We start from the raw sequence: 24,329 nt of genomic DNA on the forward strand, positions 1-24,329 counted from the left end.
GTTATGCAGCCAAAAGGAACTAATATACCATGCTATGGATTTAAGATCTTATCCTGTGTCCAAGGAGAATCTATGGGTTGCTTTAAGGATGGGAGTGTCAGGATCAAATGTGTGTGTATATATATATATATATACACACACATATACATACACACATATATATATATATATATATTTTTTTTTTTTTTTTTTGCGGTACGCAGGCATCTCACTGCTGTGGCCTCTCCTGTTGCGGAGCACAGGCTCCGGACACGCAGGCTCAGTGGCCATGGCTCACGGGCCCAGCTGCTCCGCAGCATGTGGGATCCTCCCGGACCGGGGCACGAACCCATGTCCCCTGCATCGGCAGGCGGACTCTCAACCACTGCGCCACCAGGGAAGCCCCAAATGTATATTTTTTAGAGATCACTCTGGCTGGTTCAAGAGGATGAGTGTGGGAGCAGCGAGACCATTTGGGAGGCTACTAAGGTGACATAGCAGAGACAGGAGGTGACATAATTGCTGGGATTCCACTAGTGGCAAAGAATAGAAAGAGATGGGCTGATTCAAAATATACTTGGGAGGTAGGTGACAGATTGGGAGGTTGGAGAGTAGTGAAGGAAGGATCAACAACGTCTTCCAGGCTTTGGGTGTGAGTAGCTGTGACAGGGAACCCTAGAAGGGAAAACTTGTCTGCAGGAAACACCTCCTTGGAATCCTTCCTGGAAATTCTTTGTGCTAGTCAGGAATGCAATGGCTGCTAGTGACAGAAAACCCAAATGACTGGGCTTTAATGATAAAGATGTTTAATTACATCACATAAAAAAGGCCTGGAGGTAGGAGTTCCAAGTTGGATCAGGAGTTTGTGGAAACAGGAAACTATATGAGCCACATAGTCTTTAATTCAGAGAAGGCTAGAAAAGTTTAATCCAAGTTCAAGTCTGGAAGCCTGAGGTTAATGAAACTTGACAGAATGGGAGTCAATGACACAGATGCCTAAGGAAGACAGGTCCTGAGCTAGACATTATATCTCATCAAATAAAGAAAAAGCAAATATTTAAATACCTATTACCATACAATGTAAGTTAAAACTATACTTTTTTTGGTATAGTTTCATCATAAAATTCGGTTTCTGCCTGTTCACTTCTTAATAAAAAGGACAAAGAGTTTTCGTGAAATAGTGAAAGTTTGCTATCATAGTTCTAAGAGTCATTGACTTACAAAACCTTGAGACCAGGGACTTCCCTGGTGGTCCAGTGGTTAAGAATCTGCCTTCCGCCTGGCGTGGTGGCACGCACCTGTAGTCCCAGCTACTCGGGAGGCTGAGGCAGGAGGATCGATTGAGCCCAGGAGTTCTGGACTGTAGTGCGCTATGCCGATCGGGTGTCCGCACTAAGTTCAGCATCAATATGGTGACCTCCTGGGAGCAGGGGACCCCAGGTTGCCTAAGGAGGGGTGAACCGGCCCAGGTTGGAAACAGAACAGGTCAAAACTCCCGTGCTGATCAGTAGTGGGATCGTGCCTGTGAATAGCCACTGCACTCCAGCCTGGGCAACATAGCAAGACCCCGTCTCTGGGAAAAAAAAAAAAAAAAAGAATCCGCTTTCCAACGCAAGGGACACAGGTTCAATCCCTGGTAGGGGAACTAAGTTCCCACATGCCGCGAGGCAACTAAACAAACGTGCCACAGCTACTGAGCCTGCTCAGGCCACAAGTTGAGAGTCCACGCTCCGCAACAAAAGCTCCCGCGTGCTGCAACTAAGATCCGACCAACCACATTAATTAATTAATTAATTAAAATTAAAAAACAAAAAAAACCTTGAGACCAGAATATTTCTGTTCCAGTAACATTTACCAGGATGTTTGTTGTAGAAAACTTAGTTTGTTCACATATAGTTGCAAATTCTATTTGAATAGGCCTTTGATCTTATCCACCGGTCCAGGTGACAGTGAACTTCCCTTGACCTCATTGATCTCATTCTCATTTACTCAACTTACATAGGAAGACTGTGCAGATTTTCTTAAAATTAGGAAACCAGTGAAAGCATGGTCCTCTTTGTAAAATGCAAGACGGATGACAATAGATGAAATTTAAAATACAATGCAGAATTGAAATGTGTCACAGTGTTACTGAACCAAACTTGGGTCCACTCGCCCTCATGTAGTAAAGCCAATCTACTGACACCAGGTTGTGGTGAAGGAAAGTGCAGCGTTTATTAGAAGGTGTCAAGCAAGGAGAACGGGTGGCTCCTGCTCAAAAACCCTAAATTCCCTGAAGGGTTTCAGCAAAGCATTTTTAAAGGCCAGGTGAAGGAGGGGCCTCCCAGGGTCTGTGATCAGCTCGTGCACAGTTCTCTGATTGGTTGATGGTGAGATAACAGGGTGGTGTCACAGGGGTTAACATTATCAACCCTTAGGCACCAGTAGGTCCGGGCCTACGTGCTCATGGTCATCAATGAGTTAATTTCTTCCATGTGATTGGGGTTTTAGCATCTGTAAAGCAACTCTGAAAATGTGCATCAGATACTGTTATCTAGGCACTTCAGAGAGGAGCTACAGTAGAGGATATGGGGGAGGGGTCTGTCCCAGGAAGGCCCAATAGGGTCCTGCTTGGTTACGACAACAGGCTCTGCCACGTCAGCCGGAAGTGGCCCTCTGGCCACTTCCCAGAGGGTCCCAGTGGCAGCAGGATGTCTGCCTCGGCTCTTCACCCTCGCAGGACCATGCACAGCAGGAAGGGAAGGATGAGGACTGCCCTCCTCCGTCCGTGGAAAGCATGGATCTTCCCAGAAGCCACTTACTTATCATTGTCGGCCAGGGTCAAGAGCAAAGGGGGTGGGGTTACTCTTGGCTTAGACTAAGCAGAGGCTGTGTGTACTGCAGCGTCGTTGAAAGTGGGGCTCTCTTAGTAAGGGAAGCAGGGGCCGAGGGTACACAGCCCTGGCCCCCTTCTGGGGGCCCACGGTAGAAGACACAAAATGCGCACAAAATGGCTGTGAAAAGATCCCATTTTTACAATGCAATAAATATCAAACAACTTTGCTGGGGAGTAAGGAGCCCCGTAGAGAATGAGCCACCCAGGATTCTTGTCATGGGACTCGGGTTCGTCCGCAGGCGGGCTTCGAACAGAGACCTTCTCAAAGCTCTTCTGAGGGCACCGAGGACTTAGCAGGGAGGTCACTCCCTCAGAGCACAGATGCCTCACCTTCTCCCTGTGACTCCACCCCCAGGGACTCGACTGCCTTCTTGGCTGGACTCGTGGGACCTCCAGGAAGATGCTGAGGAAGTGGAAAGGCCAGCGTCCTCCGGGTGGGTCTCCTAGGAAGGCCTGTGAGGGGCCTGGGAAATGGTCACAGGCTTTATCCAGCCTTGGGAAACTCACTGGAGGCCAGGTCCTGGTTGAGAGCTGGGTCCCGGGCCCCCCTTGGGCCCTAAGCAGCTCTGGGCTCAGCTTCCTTCTCTCCCAGCAGTAACTACATGAGACAGTGGCCACGGTGAGGAGACAGAACCCAGAGTGAACCAGCTGCAGGAAGTCCTGGTTTGTTCTCGAGGCTGTGAGGCCCAGAGAGCAGGCACTGGTGCTAGCTCTTTGCTGTCCGGTGTGGCTCCAGCAATCCCTGCTGATATGGTCTCCTCTCCTCAGCCCCATGCTCCCCCCTTCGACTGCAGGCAAACAGGGGGATGCACTGGCCTAAACACGCCCACCCAGCCCTGCGCCTGCTCACCTGCCTTCCCCAGCCAACGAGATGGGGGCACGGCCTCTGGCCTTCCCAACACACGGCCCAGGATGGTCCTGCTGCTGACACAGGCCACGAGCTCCTCACGGGCTGCAGCACGTTTCACAGGGCTAAGCAAGGTGCTAGAGAAGAACTAATGCTCAGTGGGGAGAGGCCACAGCAGACAGAGCAGGAGCAGGGCCAGGGCAGTGGGTCCATCTGCAGCCCTCAAGGGGCTCCAGCACGTGGCACATGGCAGGGCCAGCATAGCTGAGCCTGGGAACAGGGGTGACAGGCAGGGGAGAGGCAGCCCACCAACACACACACACTCAGACACACGCTCACAATTACATGAGCTGCGTTCTAACAGGTATACTGGAGACTTGAATCCATTTCCCCTTTAACTGTGGCACCCTCTCCCCATCACATACACCCTTACCTGCTCTCGATTTCCTGTGTCACAGCAATCATTAACACATGCCCCTTGTCTCCCATCAGAAGACAAATCAATCCCTCCCTTGCTCTACCGGGCTTGGAGGCCACAGAATGTATTTGCCTCTCATTCAAAGGGACGTCAGCCAGAGGATGGGGTTGGCAGTGCTGGGATAAGTAGAGGTGCAGGGGTCGTGGGGCAGGAGGAAGGGCAAAGGCCTCAGCAGCTCTAGGAGGCAATGGCAGCAAGAGCCACCTTGTGACCTGGACAGACCCTGGTCCAGGCATCCACGTAGCCTCTAGGAAAAATGCAGCATCTCCAGTAGAGATGTAGCATCTCCGGTATGAGGTAAGAGAGAGAGGGGTGAACGCTTTCAAGGAGATTTCCAAGCATCTTTGATCGTTCCACCCTACCTCACAGTCGGCTGTGAAACTTCAGTGAGATCATGGATGTGAAATGCGCTTTGAGACAACTACTCACTTGTTGACTCATTCATCGGAAATGTGTTGAGAGCCTAGAATGTGTCAGGCATTGCGCTTGAGCCAAGAGAGAGGGTAGAAAAGATAAACACATAAAACAGAGAAAGAAAATAAACAGTACATGAGCCACCACTATCCCTCCTTTCTAAGCCACAGGCAGACATGACTAATCAAGCATAGCTCTCTTTATCACAGAACCTGGGAAGGACCTCAGAATTCTTCTCAACACAGTTCTCTAGGCAGCTACTCCTAATTGAATGTTATGGATTGAGTATTTGTTTCCCTCCCAAATTCATATGTTGAAGCCTTAACCTCCAGGGTGGCTGTATTTAGAGATTGGGCCCCTACGGAACAATTATGATTAAATGCAGTCTTAAGGGTGGGGTCCTGATCTTATAGGATGAGTGTCCTTATAAGGAGAGATGCCAGAGAGCTCACTCCCTCTCTCCCTGTGCTCACACATCATGTGAGCACATAGCAAGATGGCAGCTGCCTATAAGCCAAGAAAAGAAGCCTCAGAATGAAACCTACCTTGTAGGCACCTTGATCTTGGACTTCCAGCCTCCAGAACTGTGAAAATAAATTTCTGTTGTTCAAACTACCCAGTCTGTGGTATTTCGTTATAGCAGCCTGAGCAGACCAAGACACTGAGTCAACATGAAGGATGATGTTTGTCATTCCTGGGGCAAAGACGTGGAGGTATTGATAAGCGAAGTTGGTATCAGAAACAGGGAGCAGCATGGTATGTCCAGGGCCCATGATGTTTAGAGAGGGGAGTGGACAGAGATGGGACTGGAGAGCGAGGCAGCCACCATAGCACATGTGGATGTGTAGGCTGTGCCAGGGCCTTGGGACTTACTCTAAAAGCATTGGGGAATGATCTTCAGGTCCACATTTAGAAAGATCAATCTGGGACTTCCCTGGTGGCGCAGTGGTTGGGAATCCAGCTGCCAATGCAGGGGACACGGGTTCATTCCCTGGTCTGGGGGTGTCCCACATGCCATGGAGTAGCTAAGCCTGCGAGCCACAACTACTGAGCCTGCGTGCTGCAACTACTGAAACCCGTGTGCCTAGAGCCTGTGCTCTGCCACAAGAGAAGCCATCGCAATGAGAAGTCTGTGCACCACAACAAAGAGTAACCCCCACTCACCGCAACTAGAGAAAGTCCACACATAGCAACGAAGACCCAACGCAGCCAAAAATTAATTAATTAATTATTAGAAAAAAAAAGAAATCAATCTGATGACAATCCATCTATGTGCAGCCTTGATAGCAGGCAGGCAGGGATAGAGGTGGGAAGTCAGTAGGTAGCTGCCCCATGGATCAAGCCTGGGATGGACCTGAGCCATGTGAGAGGACAGGCTTGGTGACCAATTGGCTGTAGATTAAGAGGAAGAGGTGAGGTGAGTCCCGGGTTTCAGGTTTGGACAATGGGTTGGATGGATGTCCCTCCCTTTGACAGGAGTGTGACCTCCTGTGGGGAGATCTCCTGTAGGCAGGCCCCAGGTTGAGAGCAGAAGTCACTGCAGCCACATGCTGTTGGTCAGAGTTAGGCTCAGGCCAGCCCAGATTCAGTGTGGATGGGGATTGCCCAAGAGTGTGAATACAGGGAGGTGTGATCCCTTGGAGCCACTGGGTAACAATCTGCCAGCACATCCAAGTAACAGGCAGGCAGGAAGGGGAAGGACAAGGCCCAAAGCCAGAGGCACCTGCCACCTGGGCCTGTGGCCTTTGACAAGCTCTCCCTGAAGCCCTGCTCTGACTTCCTCTGAGCCAGAAAAGAACCAGGTCACGTGAGCACCCTTAGCTGCAAGGGAGTCTGGGAAACTGAATGTTTTCACCTGCGCACATTGTCATCCCCTCAAAAACCTGACTTCTCAGTAGGGAGAAGGAGAGCACGGCTTTGAGTAGGCCCCTAGCAGAGTCTTCTGTGGAAGTCTCAGGGGGGTGGGGGGTGGATAACAACCACTGAACACCTTTATGGGAGAGAAGCCGTGCTTGATGCTTTACACCGAATTTGGTTCAGTAGGTCGAGAGTGGGGCCCAAGAATTTGCATCTCTAACCAGCGTCCAGGGGATGCCAAGGCTGCGGAAGCGAAACCACGCTTTGAGTGGCCCTGAGCTGGGTTACACTGAGGAAACAAGCAACTCCCAGATCTCAGAAGCTTAAGTGACAAAGTCTTGTTTCTTACTCATGGGACCTGTCCACTGTGAGTTGCTGGGGCTTTGCTCCCAGGAACCAGGTGGCCAGAGCAGAGGGAGAGAAGTCACGGCAAAGCACCATCTGGCTCCTTCGAGTTGCATGGCTGTGCCCGATGTCAGACGTCAGACAGGGAGGAGGAGCTGCTTTGGTGAACGATCCTGTGGGCTACCGCAGGCTTCATAGAAGCAGTGGGATTTGAGCTGGCTGGGCTTTGAAGGATGAACAGGAGCTTACCCTGTAGAGAAGGGGGAGCACATTCCAGGCTGAGAAAACACCATAAATTAACTACCATTGATGGAGCACTGGTTATGTGCTAGCAGCTTTCAGATTGATTCCTTCTTAGCCCTCACAAGAACACCGGGATAGTGTTGGTCCCTTTCATGAAAGAGGAGACTGCGAGTTTGAGATCAGGTCACAGCACCAGAACATGGGAGCCCAGGAAACTGAACCCAATGTCCAGGGTTTTCTTACCTTTGTCACTGTGGTCTCAGGGAGGTTGTATGGCTGTGTAGGAGATTTGCAGAATGATCTGTGTGCTGCTGTTTCCTGGAAATTGGTTCAAACATCCAGAGGATTTGGGGGGTGGGGGCAGTGGGACTCATTAATGGATAGCAATTTTTATTGTGGTTAAATATACATGACATGAAATTTACCATTTTTAAGTGTACAGTTCAGTGGCATTAAGTACGTTTACATTGTCGGGCACCATCACCACCATCCATCTCCAGAGCTTTCTCATCTTGCAAAACCGAAACTCTGTACCCATTAAACGGAAACTCCCCAATACCCCTCCCACCAGCCTCTGGCAACCACCGTTCTACTTTCTGTCTCTATGACGCTGATGACTCTATTCCATATAAGTGGAATCATACAGTATTTGTCCTTGTGTGTCTGGCTTATTTCACTTAGTGTAATGTCTTCACTGTTCATCCATGTTGTACCATGTACTGAAACATCATTCCTTTTTATAGCTCAATAATTTTCCATTGCATGCACGAATCCCATTTTGTTTATTCATTCATCCATTGATGGATATTTGGGTTGTCTCCACCTTTTGGCTATTGGGATTAATGCTGCTATGAACATGGGTATGCAAATATCTCTTGGAGTCCCTGCTCTGAATTCTTTTGTGTATATACCCAGAAGTGGGACTGCTGTGTCCATAGGAATTTTTAACATAAAGGACTTTATATGGGTCAGAGGTGCTGGTGAGCTTCGTTGAGGTCCAGGGGAAAATGCTGCCCACCAGCACTGTAGGAGGAGGCCCAAGACCCCCCAGGTTCCTCACTGCTCCCCGCTGCCCCCCAGGATGTCCTGGTTAGGCACCCCTCACCTGCTGCGGGGGAGGTGGGGCTGCGGGAGCCCCGACCCACCACCCAGGTGCAGAAAGTCTCTCTGCCCGGTTATTTAACTGTTTATCAGGCATAGATCTTGCCCCCCAAGGAGTTGGGAATTTCTCCAGGGAGAACAGCCCTTCCCCTCTCTAAGCCTCTCTTTTCCTGGCTATAAAACTGAGGTGCTGGTATTGGCCCGCCTACCTCACAGATTGTCAGGCATTCAAATGAACTAATGGACGTGAGGGACACGGAGATGCTGCTTCCTGCTGGAGACCCACCACCCGCTCCCGGCCTGCCCTCCACGCACCCCTCTTGGTGGGTCACACGGGGGCACTGCTGGGGTGACGGTCTGCAAAGGCTGAGGCTGCTTCCACAAGGCCGGAAGAGCCCCCGGGGCTGAAATAGCTAAAAAGAGGACAGCTCAGTATCACTTCCTCAAGACAGTTCTGGGGCAGTGGTTTGCAAATTAGAACATGACTGAGAATCCTCCAGAGGGCTTGTTAAGGACCCACCCCAGAGTTTCTGATTCAGGAAGACTAGGGTGGGACCCAAGAATTTGCTCTCCTACAAGTCCTGAGGCTGCTGAGGTGATGCTGAGGCTGCTGATCTGGGGACCGCATTCTACGGCTCTAGAAAATGGAGGAAAAAAGATGCTTGTTTTGAAGACCAGGGACACATGAGTTGCCTCCATCCCTCCTTTCCTCTCCCCTCCCTTTCTTGTTTCTTTCCTTCCTCCTTTGCCCAACATTTATTATTAGAGCACAGAGGTTGGCCTGGGTTGACCAGATGGTCCTTGGCTGCCCAGGGCCCGAGGCCTGTGCTTGTGACCGGATGCAGAGGAGTCTGCGTGAGTCAGGCTGCTGGGGGGAGGGAAAATACCATGTTCTGGGCGAGGGGCCAGGCAGCCTTCCAGGCCCTGCAAGAGCCCAGGGCACTGTGCAAGGCCGGGGCAGCCCTCCCCCGGGGTCAGGTGGTGCCCGCACACCAGGACACTGGGTGAGGAGCTGGTCTTGGGAGAGGCACCTGATATGGTGCCGTGCCAGGCCCCGCACCCAGCCCTAAGGCGCTTGCCAGGCTAGGCCTTCCTAGGCAGGGCTGGAGGAATTCCCTGATGGTCCAGTGGTTAGGACTCCACGCTTCCACTGCAGGGCCACAGGTTCCATCCCTGGTTGGGGCACTAACATCCCACAGATTGAGGGCTGGCAAGCAGGCTGAGGGGTTCAGTGAGTGGGGGCAGAGGTCCACGGGCACTGGGGCAGCCAGCCCTTGGCCCTTAGATGGCCAGGTTGTGACATTTTTCTTTGAAGGCTCCAGCGTCCTGTGTCCCACCCCGTGACCCATGGTGGACCCTGCAGTCCACCTTCCCAGAGACTCATCCATCAGGCTTCCCTGGACCCTTCCTCCCCTCCCTAACAGACAAGGGACTCAGTCCTCAGGGCCCCCTTTCCTATTTTCAAAGGAGATCACAAACCAATCCGATCAATGGAACCTAATATGGTCCCCTGTGTCCATCATCAGAACCCGACAAAAGCGCCAGGAGATGAACTGCAGAGGCTCAGCTCCAAGGGGACACCAAACCTGGGTGTCTTCCCTGGAATTTGATCTGACCCCAGGGCATTGCTTTCACCTTCTCCAGACCTATTTCTTCAATCAAGAAATGGGGCCAATAGGACGAGTGCTGAAGGGCTGTGGGGATCATACCAGCTAGTATCGTGGGAATCCTGGGTAACTGGTACCTCTCTCCTCTGCAGCCAAGGGCTGGCCCCCAGGTTCTGAGGTTCGTTCTGGTAACACACATGACATATTTCTCAAACTCTTCAAAATTTACCTCCGCTTTGACTGGGGCCATAGGTTGGGGTTCTTGGTTCCTTAAGGTGTCTGCTTGCTGTTTATTTGTTCCAGTTTCATCTCGTGAGCTGCCAACTCCCCAGCCAGGCAAAGCACAGGACCCCCTCCCCGCACCTGGCTGTCCCATCTGTACCTCTGCAAGGCACACCCAGAAGGGGTGCTCTCTGGCCGGGGGAGGCATTTGATACCCTCCCGTCTGCCAGCCACACTCCACGTAGGCAGCTTCTGATGCGAAAAGCCCTTCCTTGGGGTCTGAGCAGAGGGGGTGGGCGCAGTGCGGAGGCTGGGAGCCCAGGCTCTGGCGCCCACAGTCGGGCTGCAGATCCTCGGGGCTCCACATGTTGACTGTGTCCCTGTGTTCCCAGGGAAGGAGGAGCGTAACCGTATCCCTCACTGCCCTGGGTGAGCGCCAGGGGAGGGTGGGTGTCTGCACCTGGGACCCAGCTAAGAACAGCCATGCAGGAGCGCAGGGCTCCTCTCCGAGCTCTGCTCCTGACTTCGGGAGCATTCTGCTGTTAGCACGGTCCCTCCAGCACTATGGAGATGCTGTGTGCCGACCTCCTGTTGGTCCCTCATGAGCGGGAGCTTGCTTTGTCGGTCAATCTCCGTACCTCAGAAGACGCCCAGCTGCCCTAACTAGAGCCTAGGGGTGAGCAGGGCCCTGCGCGGCCAGCAGCGAACCTCCTTAACCACAGTGTGGGCTCTACACTGAACTTCTGGCCTGTATTATCTCATTTAATTTGGGAAGGGGCGGAAGTATTGAATGCAGATGACAAAGGTTATCTATATCTGTAAGAAATAAGAGTTCTTAAAAATTGACAGTAAAGGTCAATAGAAACCAACCAATACAAAACGGGCAAAGGATACAAGTAGACAATTCTCGTTTAAGTGCTAATCAGACTAGCCAGTACATGTCTGAAAAGAGGCTCAGAATTATGAATAGGGAATTGCAAGTTAACGTAACAATGAGAAGCGTTGTTTACCTCTCAGAGTGGCTAAAATGTCAATGATTTCATTTTGTAAAGAGACAATGTTCCTCCCCTCCCCCCTCCGCCTGGCCCCCATAGATGTGCATGTGGCAGGGTTTTCTCAACTCTGGCACAACTGACATTTCGGGCCAGATAATTCTTTTTTATTTTTCTTAATGAATAAGGCAGCTTATTAACCCAGCATCATTTGTTGTAATGCTTCTTGTTGGCAGCGGCCACCTGTCCAGCGATCCTGTCCAGATCTCTCTGTCCCGAACATGTCAGTTTGCAGCTCCCATCTTGGTCCTTTCCCACCACCTTCATCCCCTCTGCGGCTCAGAGGACCCGGCAGGCCCCGCTCTTGGAGCCTGTGGTGAAATGGCTGGGCAGGACACTTTCTCTGCCGTGTCCCCCAGAGATCTCGGTCATGGAGCTGTCCCAGCGCCACGCCGGAGGTACAGGTGCCGTGCTGTGGGAGCAGCTCGCGTGTAGAACCACAGGGCGTGAACTCTTTGTGCTTGGCCAGCTTGACAGTGTCCACCCATTCAGGGCCTTTCAAGCTTCCCGGACTTGCTGAGGAAGGCTGCCAGAGCTCTGAGGAACTCCAGCTGGTTCACGTCTTTTACAGTAACTCCAGGCGTCGTGGGGCCTCCGCACTGCCAGCCAGGGGAACGGAGGGGACAATTCTTGAGTGCAGGGGCTGTCCTTGTATTGTAGGGTATGTAGCAGCATCTCTGGCCTCTACTCACTAGATGACATGCCCCGCTCCCCAGTTGTGATGACCAAGGATGACACTGCCAAATGTCCAGGGGGCAAAACGGGCCCCCACCTCTGCTTGAAAACCACTTGGTATATAGGTAAACATTTACCTGCGTATGTATGCTTTAATGAACACATTTATTTTATTTTATTTTATTTTTTTTTGCGGTACGCGGGCCTCTCACCGCTGCGGCCTCTCCCGTTTTGGAGCACAGGCTCCGGACGCGCAGGCTCAGCGGCCATGGCTCACGGGCCCAGCCGCTCCGCGGCATGTGGGATCCTCCCGGACCAGGGCACGAACCCGTGTCCCCTGCATCGGCAGGCAGACTCTCAACCACTACGCCACCAGGGAAGCCCCCCACTTAGTTAATTTTAATCACTATTTTACAGATAAGGAAACTGAGGCACACAGAGGCCAAGTAACTGTCAGCTGAGGACCCGAGATTCCAAGAGGAGTCTTGATTTCACAGCTCAGTTTCTTGCCTGAAATGCAGCCGCGCTGCTCAACTACATTTTTGAGGTTCGACTGGTTGAGTGTACCGGGACTTCAGATTCACGTTTCCAGGCAAGAACCATGGGCCAGGGAAAGGGAGCCCAGGCCTGTGGTGTCTGAAACTGTCACATAGGAGGTCACAGCCCCAGGGCTGGCTTGGCTCCCTGAGAGGACAGTGCTGGGCGGCCAGCCCAAAAAGCATCAGCCAGCAGGGCCGCCTGACCTCTGAACAGGGCTGACCACCCTTTGCAAAGAAAGGCCTGGAGGCTGAACCACAGGTGGGCGGCGGGGCGATGGAAGGTGGAGGAGCTTGGATGGGGGCAGGTGCATGAGGAGGGTGGTGATGACTGGACTCCTGATTCTTTCTCATTTCCCTCCCTGCTGGCCTCTGAGCACCCAAGTGCCTCCCTCCCCACTCACTGTCGCACTCACTGTCCTCCCCACACTGCCCTCTCCCCAAAGCCCCGCTACAGCCAGCTGGGTGGGCAACAGCCCTACCCGGAACGGCAGGGGAGGTGGGCGGGTGCATGTTCACGTGATACCTGGTGGCTTCCTCAACCTTTGGCCAGGTCACAATGGGCTGAATTTCCTGTTGGCTCGTCTGTCTGGGGCCCTAGACCATGAGCTCTGTGAAGGCAGAGCCCGGGTAGTTCCTGCATCCTTGGGGGTCCGGTGCAATGGGCATCAAGATTGGGTGGGTGCAGGATGAGGGAAGGAGGTGGGAGAGGGGCAATTGCTCAAGGGCTGAGCAGCTCCAGTGACACCCAAGCCCAGCCAGCCCTGGTGAGCTGAGGTGCTCAGCTCTGTCCCCTGGGACTAGGTTCTGGCCTTTCGCTGGATCTGTGAACAAAGCAGAGCTGTGAGTTTTCAACTGAACAGAGCTCCTGATTACCTCTCCTGGGAGGAGAGAAGAGCTGCTTAAAGAACTTGAGGCATGATCCTCATTCAATAATTCAAGCTTAGCTTTTTAAACGGAAACTTCTCTTGGAGCTGCTTCTAGAAACACTTGCTGGTTGTGTCCCCTCCTCCTGTCCCTGCAGGTCCCCTGCTGGTAGGAACGTGTAAGTTGAAAAAGCAGTTGCCCTGAGGTGCTGGGCCGGGAAGCAGCATCACAACCTCTTTCTTTGCTGAGCCCCCAGGTAGAGCTGATCAAGGCGTCCTTTGAACCCCACTGTATTCTTGGCACCATGAGAACTTTATCGCACACAAGCACTCCCGCTTTCTGAGGACAGGGATCAGACCTTAAGATCTTTGTGGAGAAACCTGGCGTCCATGACTCACTCATTGAGAAGCCAACACGCTTATAGGAGGGGATGGTGGGTGGCTGTGACTCGGCACAACTTAAGGCTCATTCTAAGTCGGTGATTCTCAACCCTGCTCACATTAGACTCATGCCCCAGGCTCAGTAAAACCGAATCTCTGGGACACTGGTCCTGTTTATAAGCTCTCCAGGTGTTTCCAATGCGCAGAGTTGAGGACCTCTGTTCTAAGTGGACTTTGGCGAAATGGGGGCTTGATGGTGTAGAAATATTGAAATTTTAGACTGTAGCTATTTTGGTGCTTGTGACTGAACTAAGAGCCCTATGTAAGCGAGGCAGGAGAAAGAAAATCACACCAGGTTTGGGATACCTGCAGAGACCAGCAAATCCATCACCTGAACTGCATGGCCCCAAACATGAGCGGCAACTGGTTCGCTCATGCTGCGGTCCAGTGCCACCCACTCATGAGTGGGTGAAGCCACAGAGCAGAGAAGTCGCTGATGGACGACTTGTCACCTAGCCAGCTTTTGAGGACTGGTCTTTCCTATTTCAAGAGCATTCTCTGGACTCCTACAGCCCCCAAATCAATCGTAAACTCAAAATTTTAGGGTTGGCAAGCAACAAAGGCACACTTCTTAAGTGGTTCCTAGCTCTCTGTAGGTGCAGACCACCTAAGGGCCCCAACACCTGATGGGGTCCCGCAACCCAAATCAAATCCACGATGAAATGCCACCTCACGCCCATCAGGATGGCCTCGGTATTTCATCATGGATTTTATTATGTATATACAACATATAAAACAAAACAGAAAATAACAAGTATTGGCGAGGGTGTGGAGAACCCTTGCGCACTGTTGGTAGGAGTGTGAAACGGTTCAGTCACTGTGGAAAATAGTATGGTAGCATTTCAAAACATTAAAATAGAATTGCTGTGTGATTCAACAATTCGGCTTCTGGGTCTAAACCGAAAATAATTGAAAGTAGGTACTTTAACAGATATTTGTACACCTATGTTCATAGCAGCATCATTCACAAGAGCCAAAAGGTGGAAGCAACCCTGAAGTCCACTGACAGGTAAATGGATAAACAAAACATGGTACATACATACAATGGAGTACTATTCAGCCTTAGAAAGAGGGAAATTCTGACACATGCTACAACATAGATGAACATTGTGGCTATTATGTTAAGTAAGCCAATCACAGAAGGACAAATACTCTTCTCATTCCACCTATATCAGGCAGTAGTCAAATTCAGAGACAGAAAGTAGGATGGTGGTTATCAAGGGCTGGTGGGAGGGAGGGATGGGGAGTTATCACTGAACGGGTACAGTTTTAGTTTTGCAGTGAAGGTACCTGATGATCATGCAACAATGAAACTACTTAATGTCACTGCACTGCACACTTTAAAAATGGTTAAGATGGTAAATTTTATGTGATTTTTACCAAAGTTAAAAAACAAAAACCCACAGCTTAGTTCTGGGGTGGGCACACATGAAGGAACCCACATTTTCACCAGAAGTCGTTTATCAGAGTAATGGCCTATAACAGCCCTGAAAGGACCAGGGAGGCCCAGCGGAACCTACATATATTTTGGCACCTGTATTTTGGGGGAAGGGGACAGACTGGGAATGGGACAGGGGGCTTTGTCCATTCCTTGGTTTTCTTCTCGATTCAGGTAGAAAATGTCTCAAAGACTCACTGGGGTACCTGTGGGAATGCTGGTAGTGTTTTTGATGAGAATTTAGAGAGGGGAGATTTTTAAAAAATTTAACTGTTGTCAGAAGCAAGCAAGTAGGTAGGAATTGATACACGAAGGGGCAGGGTTGGGGGGGACATCCAGGAGCAGTGTCTGGGCAGGGTTGGGGGGGACATCCAGGAGCAGTGTCTGGGCAGGGTTGGTGGGGGGACATCCAGCAGTGTCTGGGCAGGGTTGGGGGGGACATCCAGGAGCAGTGTCTGGGCAGGGTTGGGGGGGACATCCAGGAGCAGTGTCTGGGCAGGGTTGGGGGGGACATCCAGGAGCAGTGTCTGGGCAGGGTTGGGGGGGGACATCCAGGAGCAGTGTCTGGTCCAGCACCTTGGGGGTCTGCGAGAACTCGTAGCTTCTGTGAAGTTTGGGACCCCCGCCAATCACAATCCATTCCACTTTGATTAAAAAAAAAAAAAGATCATTCAGGGGAATTCCTTGGCGGGCCAGTGGTTAGGACTCTGTGCTTTCACCGCTGAGGGTGTGGGTGCAATCCCTGGGTGTGAAACTAAGATCCCATAAGCCGCGTGGCACAGCCAAAATAATAAAAAAATTAAAAAAATAATAAAAGAAATGAAGTTGGTAAATATTAAAAAAAAATCATGCCGCTTGATCTATTCTCTTCATCAGATTTGACTTGGACCTACTTGTGGCTCTCTCCAAAAATCAACTTTGCCCTCTGAGAGGAGCCTTTACAATACTGAGAATATTCCACAGGACATGCCATCTTAAATGGCAAAGGAGGCCACCCCCCACCCCCACCAGAGGCTTCTGAACAAAGAGTGGCACTGAAGTGAGCGTGTACATCCCATAGGGGAGAAAGGGCGTCCTGGTCTGCCAAGACGTGCAAGCCTGGAACGTCTGCTTACAAACCAGGGGGAGGTCTCCCAGGAGAGAAACACGCATAGAACGGAGCTGCCCAGGACATGCATGGATAGTCGGGCAGGAAGGACAGGGGGCCGTCACCCCCCTCCCAACGCAGGTCAGGGGTCTGACTTCAGCAAGCACGTCGGCCCTGCCCACGTCTGGGGCTCGCTTCCTCACCTCCATACCCTCAGTTCCCAGGTGGGGCTAAGCCATGACACTCAAGTGCTCATGCCAAGCGCTAGGGCCAGGTAACCACATGCTCATTTGTCCAATGGGTACCCTGTGACCTCCTCTGAAGGCCCTCTCCCACAGTCCAGTATGAGTGGAAATCATCAGGTTATAAATTGGTCCTTTAACACCCAGAGAGCACATCTTCACCTGTGGTGCGGATTCCATCCTGATCCTTCTTCCTGCGCCCCTCAGAAGCTGTCCATAATCCTCTGTACCCAAGCCCTGGTTGAACCCTATTTCTTTTTTTTTTTTGGCCACGCTGTGCAGCACGCGGGATCTTAGTTCCCCAACCAGGGAGCGGACCTGCGCCCCCTGCAGTGGAAGCGCGGAGTCCTAACCACTGGACTGCCAGGGAAGTCCCAGGTGAACCCTGTTTCTGCCAGGTTTTCTCCAGTGTGGGCACAGGATACACAGGCTGGGTCCCGTCATCACGTACCTGGAGGGAGCAGCATGGTGACTCTCCCCAGGCGAGGCCTCCCTTCCCAGCCCGGACACACAAAGCTAGCTCCTTCCCACTGGCTTCTGCTCTCCTGGCCTCAGGGCCAGAAGCTGGCTGTGGAAGGGGGACACCACAGGGCCAGGCTGGGGTCAGAGCAGGAGGCTGCCAGGGCTGAGCTCTCCCTCCACGTCCTCTGCCAAAAAAACAGGAAGAGGAATCCGAGATGTGACTGTGCTGAGTAATTCCAGTCCCAGGCTCTCAAGTCACAGATGTAGAAACCACAAACCAAACAGCAAAGAACAAAACCAAAAAGCCCGCAGTCTTTTAGACTTTTTTCCTCCCAACAGCTAGTTCCAGTGATGTTTATTACTCAGCCTGAGTTGGAATAACATTAGACAAAAATAGAAACAGCCTCTGGTTTTACAAAGCCTCGGTGCAAGTCCTCTGACTTTTCTGTCCATGGCAGGGCCCCTTGCTGCTGGTACCAGAGGTCAAGGGAGCCCGGATGACCCCGGATGGGGAAGAGGCTATACAGGGACGCAGGCCTCAGTGCTGGCTTGAGAGCAGAGATAGGAAAGACAGCCGGGCAACTCGCTCAAGCGGTGCAGCCCTGCTGGGGATCCAGGGTTTTATGTCTGGGGGTGAGCCGCTGGGGCCCTGAAGAGACCAGCCCCGGACTCAGGGCTGATCTGGTTCAGAAGGACACGTAGCCGCATGCCAGCAGGGCCAGGGCTCCACCTCAGGCACGGAAGCTGGGTGGGTAGAGGTCTCCACCATCCTGTGCTTGTTCCAGAGAAAGAGCCTTAGCAGGGGCCTCCTTGGGAACCTGTCCCCAGGGGCTGGTGCAGCCAGAAGGCACAGGCCATGCAGCAGCAGGGCCCCCACTCGTCGTGAGCCTGCAGGGAGCCTGCCTGCAGTCACTGGCTGTTCACAGCACTGAGACCTCACGCCCCTACCCTGGGGGTGGCCAGGGGTTCCACCTCCAAGGCCTCCTGCAGCACAGGGGGAGGCCCGGCCGCCGCGGAGGGGCTTGGGGGACTTGGTGGACCTCGTACGCATCCTGAGATGGGGAGGGGCGAGGATGAGCAATGTAGCCGCTTTCCAGGTGAAGCCGGTCCAGCCCAGAGGCCGGCTGCGTTCTGGACCCCCCAAAGTCACTGCCGGGCTCTGCACCGTCCCCAGGAACTGCCCGGGACTCCGGTCTCCTGGTCCTCTCCCGTGACGGGCAGGCCAGGTGGCCAGTGCGCAGGGGCTGCTATCTCAGGGGCTGCTTGAGCTCGAAGAGGCCTGTCCCGCCCTTGACGACCTTCCCGACCACGAGGCAGGCTGACGGGGACCTCAGCTCATCGTGGGATCCTGGGAGAGACACGAGAGTGCTTGTTAGGCGGCTGAGGGAGAAGTCGGGGGTGGTGGAAGGCGACGGGGGGCGGCACTCAGCACTGAGGCTGGGCGGGTGGGGCACCTCCGAGGCCACGAGCGGTGGTGCTGAGGCTCGGGGTGTGATGGGAACGAGGCCGCGCTGCTCCTGCGTTTCAAAGAGAAGAAGACCCTCTCCCTCTCCTCCAAAAGGCAGAGGCAGCTCTCCCATGTGCTGCCCGCGCCTGCCAGCTGCTTCCCGCAGTGAGATGCCAAGATCTCCCCTGCGTGCGAGGCGTGTGGAGAGGTGCCTGAGGGACGAGCCCGTCTGCCCAGAGCAGACTCAGGAGAGGGGAGGCCAAGGGCACCTGCCCACGACTGACCCATCATGGTGGCCTGCTTCAGAAACTGGAAGCTGGTCTCAAACGTCATCTGCTGCAGCGGGGAGGAGTTCGACCGGATCCCGAAGCGGTTCAGGGGCTTGTAAACACCCTCGAAGCACATGTAGTCAGCGACCAGGGAGAGGTGGCGGGGGTCGACCGCGATGCCTGTCACATGGGCGGCAACCGAAGGGAGGGTTAAGCAGTGACGAGGGGACGGTGGGCGCAGCGTCACGTGACACAGGGCGCCCCCCTCCAGCTCCGTCACCTTCTCACTCAGCTCCCTAACCCCCGAGCTCGGTGGGCAGCCCTCCCTCCCCGAGGTCTCCACCATCTCTCTCCACTTCCATCCAGCAGCGCGGGAAGCAGCCTTGCAGGACACGAGACCCTAAAGCACTGTTTGCACTTGGGAACTGAAACCCTGAAGGCAGGATGAGGAAGCAGACTCTCCCTCAGAGGCCAGCAGACGAGAAACACGCTAGGAGGCCTCGGGGACGGGACTGACAAGACTGAGCCACAAGGGACTCCCTCTCCACGGTGGCTCTGAGGATCCCCTACGGGCTCCATGCTCACCGTGCCCCTATTTCAGTTCCCTGAGGACCTGGAGTGACACCCCGGGACCTCCTGAGCGCCGCCCGCAGCCCCTCTTACCGTACACGGCGAACACATCCTTGATCTCCTTCTCTATCACCCGCAGCGCGGCCTCGATGCCGTACGTGCTGGCCATGGCATGGATGTCGTTGGAATAGAGGCGGCGCAGATCCAGGACCTGGGGGAGGCCGGAGGGGTTGGTCTGGAGGGCCTGGCCTTCTTTCTGCCGCCCCCCCTCCTTGGCTGGCGCTCAAGCGCAGCTGATGACAAAGTGGTGGCAAGCTGGCCCAGGACTAGCGAAAGGCAACAGTGTAGGCAGAGCTACCGACAGCGCGCTGGCCGGGCCCCAAGGTCTGTCTCGTCATCACCAGGGCCAGAGGGTGACCTGGTACCCGCTTCACAGTCAACAGGAAGAAAGGTGTTTGTCTGTTTAACAGAGAGACCTGTTTCCTAGGATGGAGGCTTCCCCTGGGAGGCGAGGCAAGTTCCTCAGCAGAGACCCAAACGCCTCCCCCAGGCACGGGGGTCAGCCGGGCCCCATCAGGGGCCTGGGGCTCCAGGTCGGCTGCCCCGGGGGGCCCACGGTGGCTCTGCACTGTGGCAGGTCACCCCCAGAGGCAACAGCAGAGACCCTGGTGGCCTGCCTGGCCTCGTCTGGACAAATCCCACGAGCACGACGCAGAGCTTGGCCTGTCAGTGGCTGGCTCTTGGGAGGCATGAGCCCTGCCTGCTGTGTCCTCCGGGAAAGCGGCCCGTGAGAGGCTCCGGGGCAGAAGGGGCCTTAGTGGGGCAGTGCTGTGCGGGGGGGGCGCGTGAGGCCGGAGAGCCTCGCCAGCTTGGTGCACGCGGACTAGGGAAGAGTGTCGGCACTCAGAGTCCCGGCAACTCAGAATTCTGTGGGGAAAATGCGCCCACGGGTCGAGAGCACCTCGGAAGGTTCTGGGAGGCCCGGTGAAGCGGGGGGGAAGCAGGAGAGAGCCCAGAGGAGAGGGTGGGGGAGCAGGCGGAACAGGGCGCACAGGCCTCTGCCGGGCGTGGGGGGCGGGGCCCCTCTACACCCAGGGCCTCCTTCACCCGGTAAAGTGAGCAGCCCCCAGGCCAGCGACTCAGAAAACTACTTCTTACGAGTCTACTTCGGGAAGGTTTTAATTTCAAGGAGAAGAAACCGTACTCAAAGTGACTTGGGAAACTCTGGGTTCCGTAAAGTTAACCCAGTTCCGTACTGCAAGCCTTACCAGGCTCACGTGCATCGGGGATCCCCGAGAGGTGGGCCGGAAGGTGCAGACTCGGTTTGGGGACCCCGGGCTGGGAGCGCGAACGGCCCCGGAGGGAGCGGGGCCGCATACCTCGGCGTACTTGAACAGCTCCGGCAGGTTGATGCCTTCTGTGTTCAAGACGAGCTCCTTCTCGTTCTTGCTGTTGGTGGTTTCGTTCAGGAGGCACCTCGTGATGCCCCTGGTCGCGTAGACGACGGCGCCTTGGGCCAGGGACACTACCAGGGAGCTCACGTCAAAGGTGACCTTGACGAGAGGGAGTTTCACCACCACCTGCAAGAGGAGGGAGAGCTGGGGCCGGGGAGAGGGCCGCCCAGACCCACCGCCCGGGCTCCCCGGGAGACACCTCTGGAGCCCCACTAGGGAACGCCGCGGCCCTGCTGGGGCGAGCGGGGGGCGGGCCGGGCCCGTGAACGCTGGGTGCCTTCGTGGCCACACGGCAGTCACCTCCAGCCTGCTGAGAGCAACGTTTTCACAGATGTCGGTGAGAACAGTGAAAATCACATCCACTCACACCACCCGTGATACCCTTTCAGTCACCACAGAGCACATCACGTGTCCTCTCACGTGTGCAATCCCGGTCAAGGCTTCGTACCCACGCTACTACTTAGGAACCAATGAATCGGATTGAAGGAAAGGATTAAAAAGCGAGTCTGTGTGTAGACGTGCAGGCACCCAAGCCACCGAGTCTCTCAGGGAACACTGCAATGCTGAAGCTGGGGACCAGGAACAAAGACGGTGTGAGGAGTGAAGTGTCTCTGCCGGGCTCTATGACAACGGATACACGTTAACACACGTGTTGTGCCGAGGCCTGAAGTACAACGTGAAAGCACCCGTGGGGTCTGGTGGCTCAGGTCCCCGCGCAGCGAGAGGACTGGCCCACGAGGGTGTGAAAGTCGAACGTGCGAGGCCATGACCGGGGGCGGCAGGTGCGCAGCTGTCCCCAGCCTCTTTAAGGGACCCGGGGGGGAGACGCGAGCAGCCGGCACTGACCTGGCACCACAGGCCGCCCTGGGTGTCGTACTGGTAGTCCTCTATGAACGGGTGGCACTCGCGCACGGCCCGCACCCGGCGCTCCACCGCCTCGGCGTCCTGGGGCTCCCGGCTGCGGGGGGGCTTCCACGGCCGCGCCAGGGGGGTGGCGGAGAGCGAGTCCTCCTCGGGGCCTGAGCCCCCCTCCTCCTCCTGCGCCTGGGCCTGGGGAACGCCTTCCCCGAGGACGGCCCCTCCCTCCTGCAGGTCCTCGCCGTCCTCCTCCTCCTCCTCCTCACTCTCGTAATCGACCTGGTGGGGGGCGGAGCGCAGGCCGCGTCACTCGGGCCCCACCAGCCGTCTGGACTTGGCCTGCACAACAGGCGCCTCTGCAGAGGCCTCGGCTGCTGGCTGACCCCGGCCCCGCCTGCTCCGTCGGCCCGGCTGCCATCCTCCTGGCTTCCCCTGGGGATGCCAGCCCCTCAGCCCCAGGGCCCCCTCCTCTAAGCTGAACCCCCCCCCCCCGCGCCTCTAGCTCTCACCTGTGGAGCCGCTCAGCCCTGCCACACCGCCCTCTGTCCTGGCAGCAACCATGGCAGTGGAGGACCAGTAACGGGCAGAAGGAGGTATTTTCATGGCAAAGACAGGAGGCGGCCTGACTTCCTCCCCCTGCCAAAGGCCTCTGGGTCCTTGAATCTGATTCAGACGCAGGGATGGCCAGCCCTTGCCCATCCGCCACCCCATGAGTACCAGATGGTGCTCCTGATGGTTCCAGCACGACGCAGAGGCGTGGCCTTATGCACCAGGGGGCGAGCCCTCATCTGTGACAAAGGGGTCACCTCAGAGTCCACTCACCTCCTCCTCTTGTTTCTCCTTGCGTTTGGCGTCTGAGGCATCAGCGTCTCCCTCCTCAGCTTCGGCATCCACGATGTGCCCCTCCTCTTCCTCGTCGCCCTCCTGCTCTCCCTGGGGTTTGGGGACAAGAAAGAGAAAGATGAGCTCTAATACCCTGGTGAATCCATCTCTCCACCCAACACACTCACCCAGCCACCCACCTGCCCACCCACCCATCCACTCATCATCGTTCAGCCACCTATCAGCTTGCCAACTATCCATCTACCGACCCCCCTACCCACCCCTGGACTCCACGCTTCTTTCTCTGCACCCTACATCTTTACACGTACCACTCGCAATATCTTGCATTTAAAAAAGAGAAAAAAAAAGAAAAAAAAAGAAAGGAAGTGCCAAGGCTTTTCAAGTCATTAAAAGAAGGTGTTATTCCAAGTATTTTTGTTATGGGTGGAGATGAAGAGAAAGAGTTGTCTTGGTATTATTATTATTATTATTTTTTGCAGTATGCAGGCCTCTCACTGTTGTGGCCTCTCCCGTTGCGGAGCACAGGCTCCGGACGCGCAGGCCCAGTGGCCATGGCTCACGGGCCCAGCCGCTCTGCGGCACGTGGGATCTTCCCGGACCGGGGCACGAACCTGTGTCCCCTGCATCGGCAGGCGGACTCCCAACCACTGCGCCACCAGGGAAGCCCTGTCTTGGTATTTTAAAAGCCAAATATTTATACCTTTCTCCTGGCCTTGGCTGCTAGTTCCCTATAGTCTCCTTCTGGGTGATTTGAGAATTAAGACTGGGCATCTTTCAAAGACATCCCGTGCCCATCTGTGCTTGAGTTAGCCAACTGGTAGACCCCGGGGCAGGAGACCTGGCACTCTCTCTCTCTCTAGGTAGGCCAGGCCTTCATTTTAGGGATAAGGAGACAGGTCCAGAGAGAGGAGGTGACATAGCTGAGGTCACTGAGCCGGGAAAGACAGGACCAGTCTTTGTTGTGGCCCTGTCCAAGCACAGCACAGCGCTACCAACTGCCGGCTCAGATGACACCCAGGGACCTGCCCCACGCCGCTCCTGGGCCTCTTGACAGATGAGGTACCACCATTCCTGGACTGTTTTGCCTCCACTGGTTCTTCCCTGGCTCTATCCTTTTTTGTCACTGTAGCCCAACTTCCCGGCTTCAAAATGCCTCTCTGGTCCTTGCCCAGTACTCCGTGGGCCTCAATTCATCTGGCCTAGGTAAGTCAAAGCAGAGTGAATGAAACCAGAAAAAGAACTTCCAAGACCTCAGTGGGTACCATTACTTTGAGTCTAACCTCAGGAGAAAAAGAATCAGAGACAGAGGGGTCCCTGAGAGCAGAGAGATGGATGACCTGGGGCCCTCGCCCAGGGCCAGGCAGACGATGCTGCCCGGCATGGCCCGCCACACTCTAGAAGGAAATGTTGCTTTTCTCTCAGAACGGTGGATAAATGCTAAGGTAAGTGGAGAGATGGGCCGACAGCAGGAAGGGGCTCCAGGGGCACCAGGGATGGTCACAGAGCCGTCCTAGGAGAACTGACTCAGTGAGCCACCACCGATGTGCTTCCCGGCCCTGGACCCTCCCCAAGGGGCCCTCAGGGGACTCGCTCACCCGACTCCTCTCCGACTCGCCTGCGTTGTCTAGATCCCGCTGGGTAGCTCTCCGCGTGTTTACACTTCTGAAAGCTGATGCTTTACTGTTCTTCTTTCTGATGGATTCCATCAGGATTTTAAAGAATCTGAAACGAGAAGAAAGCCACGCAGCCCCGTTCAGTACCAGCACCTCCATTCTCCCCTCACTGGGGGGACAGGACGCTCTAAGGATCTCACACCCACCTAGGGTGACGCTGGGGACTTCTACAGGAGACGGAGACCCTGCCCCTCCCCTCAGCTCACTCTTCCCCATCCTGCTGTTTCTGGGTGGCATACGGCGCATCGGAAGGAACACTGCTCCACACCCAACAGGCCTGGACTGAATACGTGCCCTGCCACTCCCAGGGTGCGTGGCCTCCATCACCACAGATGGTCTCCTGAGCTTTACCTCTCTCGTCCGGAAAACGCGGGTATTCAGAGATACCATGCAGTCTTGCTTTAGGGATTAGGAACAACCCCACATCCGATATGTGTCATGGGGCCTG

At 54.6% G+C, this 24,329-nt stretch overlaps 1 protein-coding gene and 1 pseudogene across 3 annotated transcripts in view; both read right to left on the reverse strand.

Moving 5' to 3' along the window:
- Positions 1–11,156: 11,156 nt before the first annotated feature.
- Positions 11,157–16,272, reverse strand: LOC308628039 (annotated as a pseudogene). The gene is made up of 2 exons: positions 16,267–16,272; positions 11,157–11,619 (listed from the first exon to the last, which is right to left on the reverse strand). The product of its transcript is annotated as an uncharacterized misc_RNA (transcript).
- A 409-nt stretch (positions 16,273–16,681) lies between these two features.
- The window catches only part of POLR1A (RNA polymerase I subunit A), a 78,311-nt gene continuing 70,663 nt past the window's right edge, over positions 16,682–24,329 (reverse strand). For both annotated transcript variants that reach the window (XM_081253850.1, XM_081253849.1), the window contains exons 28-34: positions 23,804–23,930; positions 22,188–22,298; positions 21,354–21,644; positions 20,433–20,633; positions 19,147–19,264; positions 18,499–18,663; positions 16,682–18,115 (exon numbers count right to left, since the gene is read on the reverse strand). In XM_081253850.1, coding sequence (XP_081109976.1) covers positions 18,015–18,115; positions 18,499–18,663; positions 19,147–19,264; positions 20,433–20,633; positions 21,354–21,644; positions 22,188–22,298; positions 23,804–23,930 — 1,114 coding nt within the window. In that variant the 3' untranslated portion in view covers positions 16,682–18,014. The remainder of the gene's footprint in view (positions 18,116–18,498; positions 18,664–19,146; positions 19,265–20,432; positions 20,634–21,353; positions 21,645–22,187; positions 22,299–23,803; positions 23,931–24,329) is intronic.

This window comes from Mesoplodon bidens, assembly GCF_964165515.1.
Source record: "Mesoplodon bidens genome assembly, chromosome: 14".
Classification (NCBI taxonomy): domain Eukaryota; kingdom Metazoa; phylum Chordata; class Mammalia; order Artiodactyla; family Ziphiidae; genus Mesoplodon; species Mesoplodon bidens.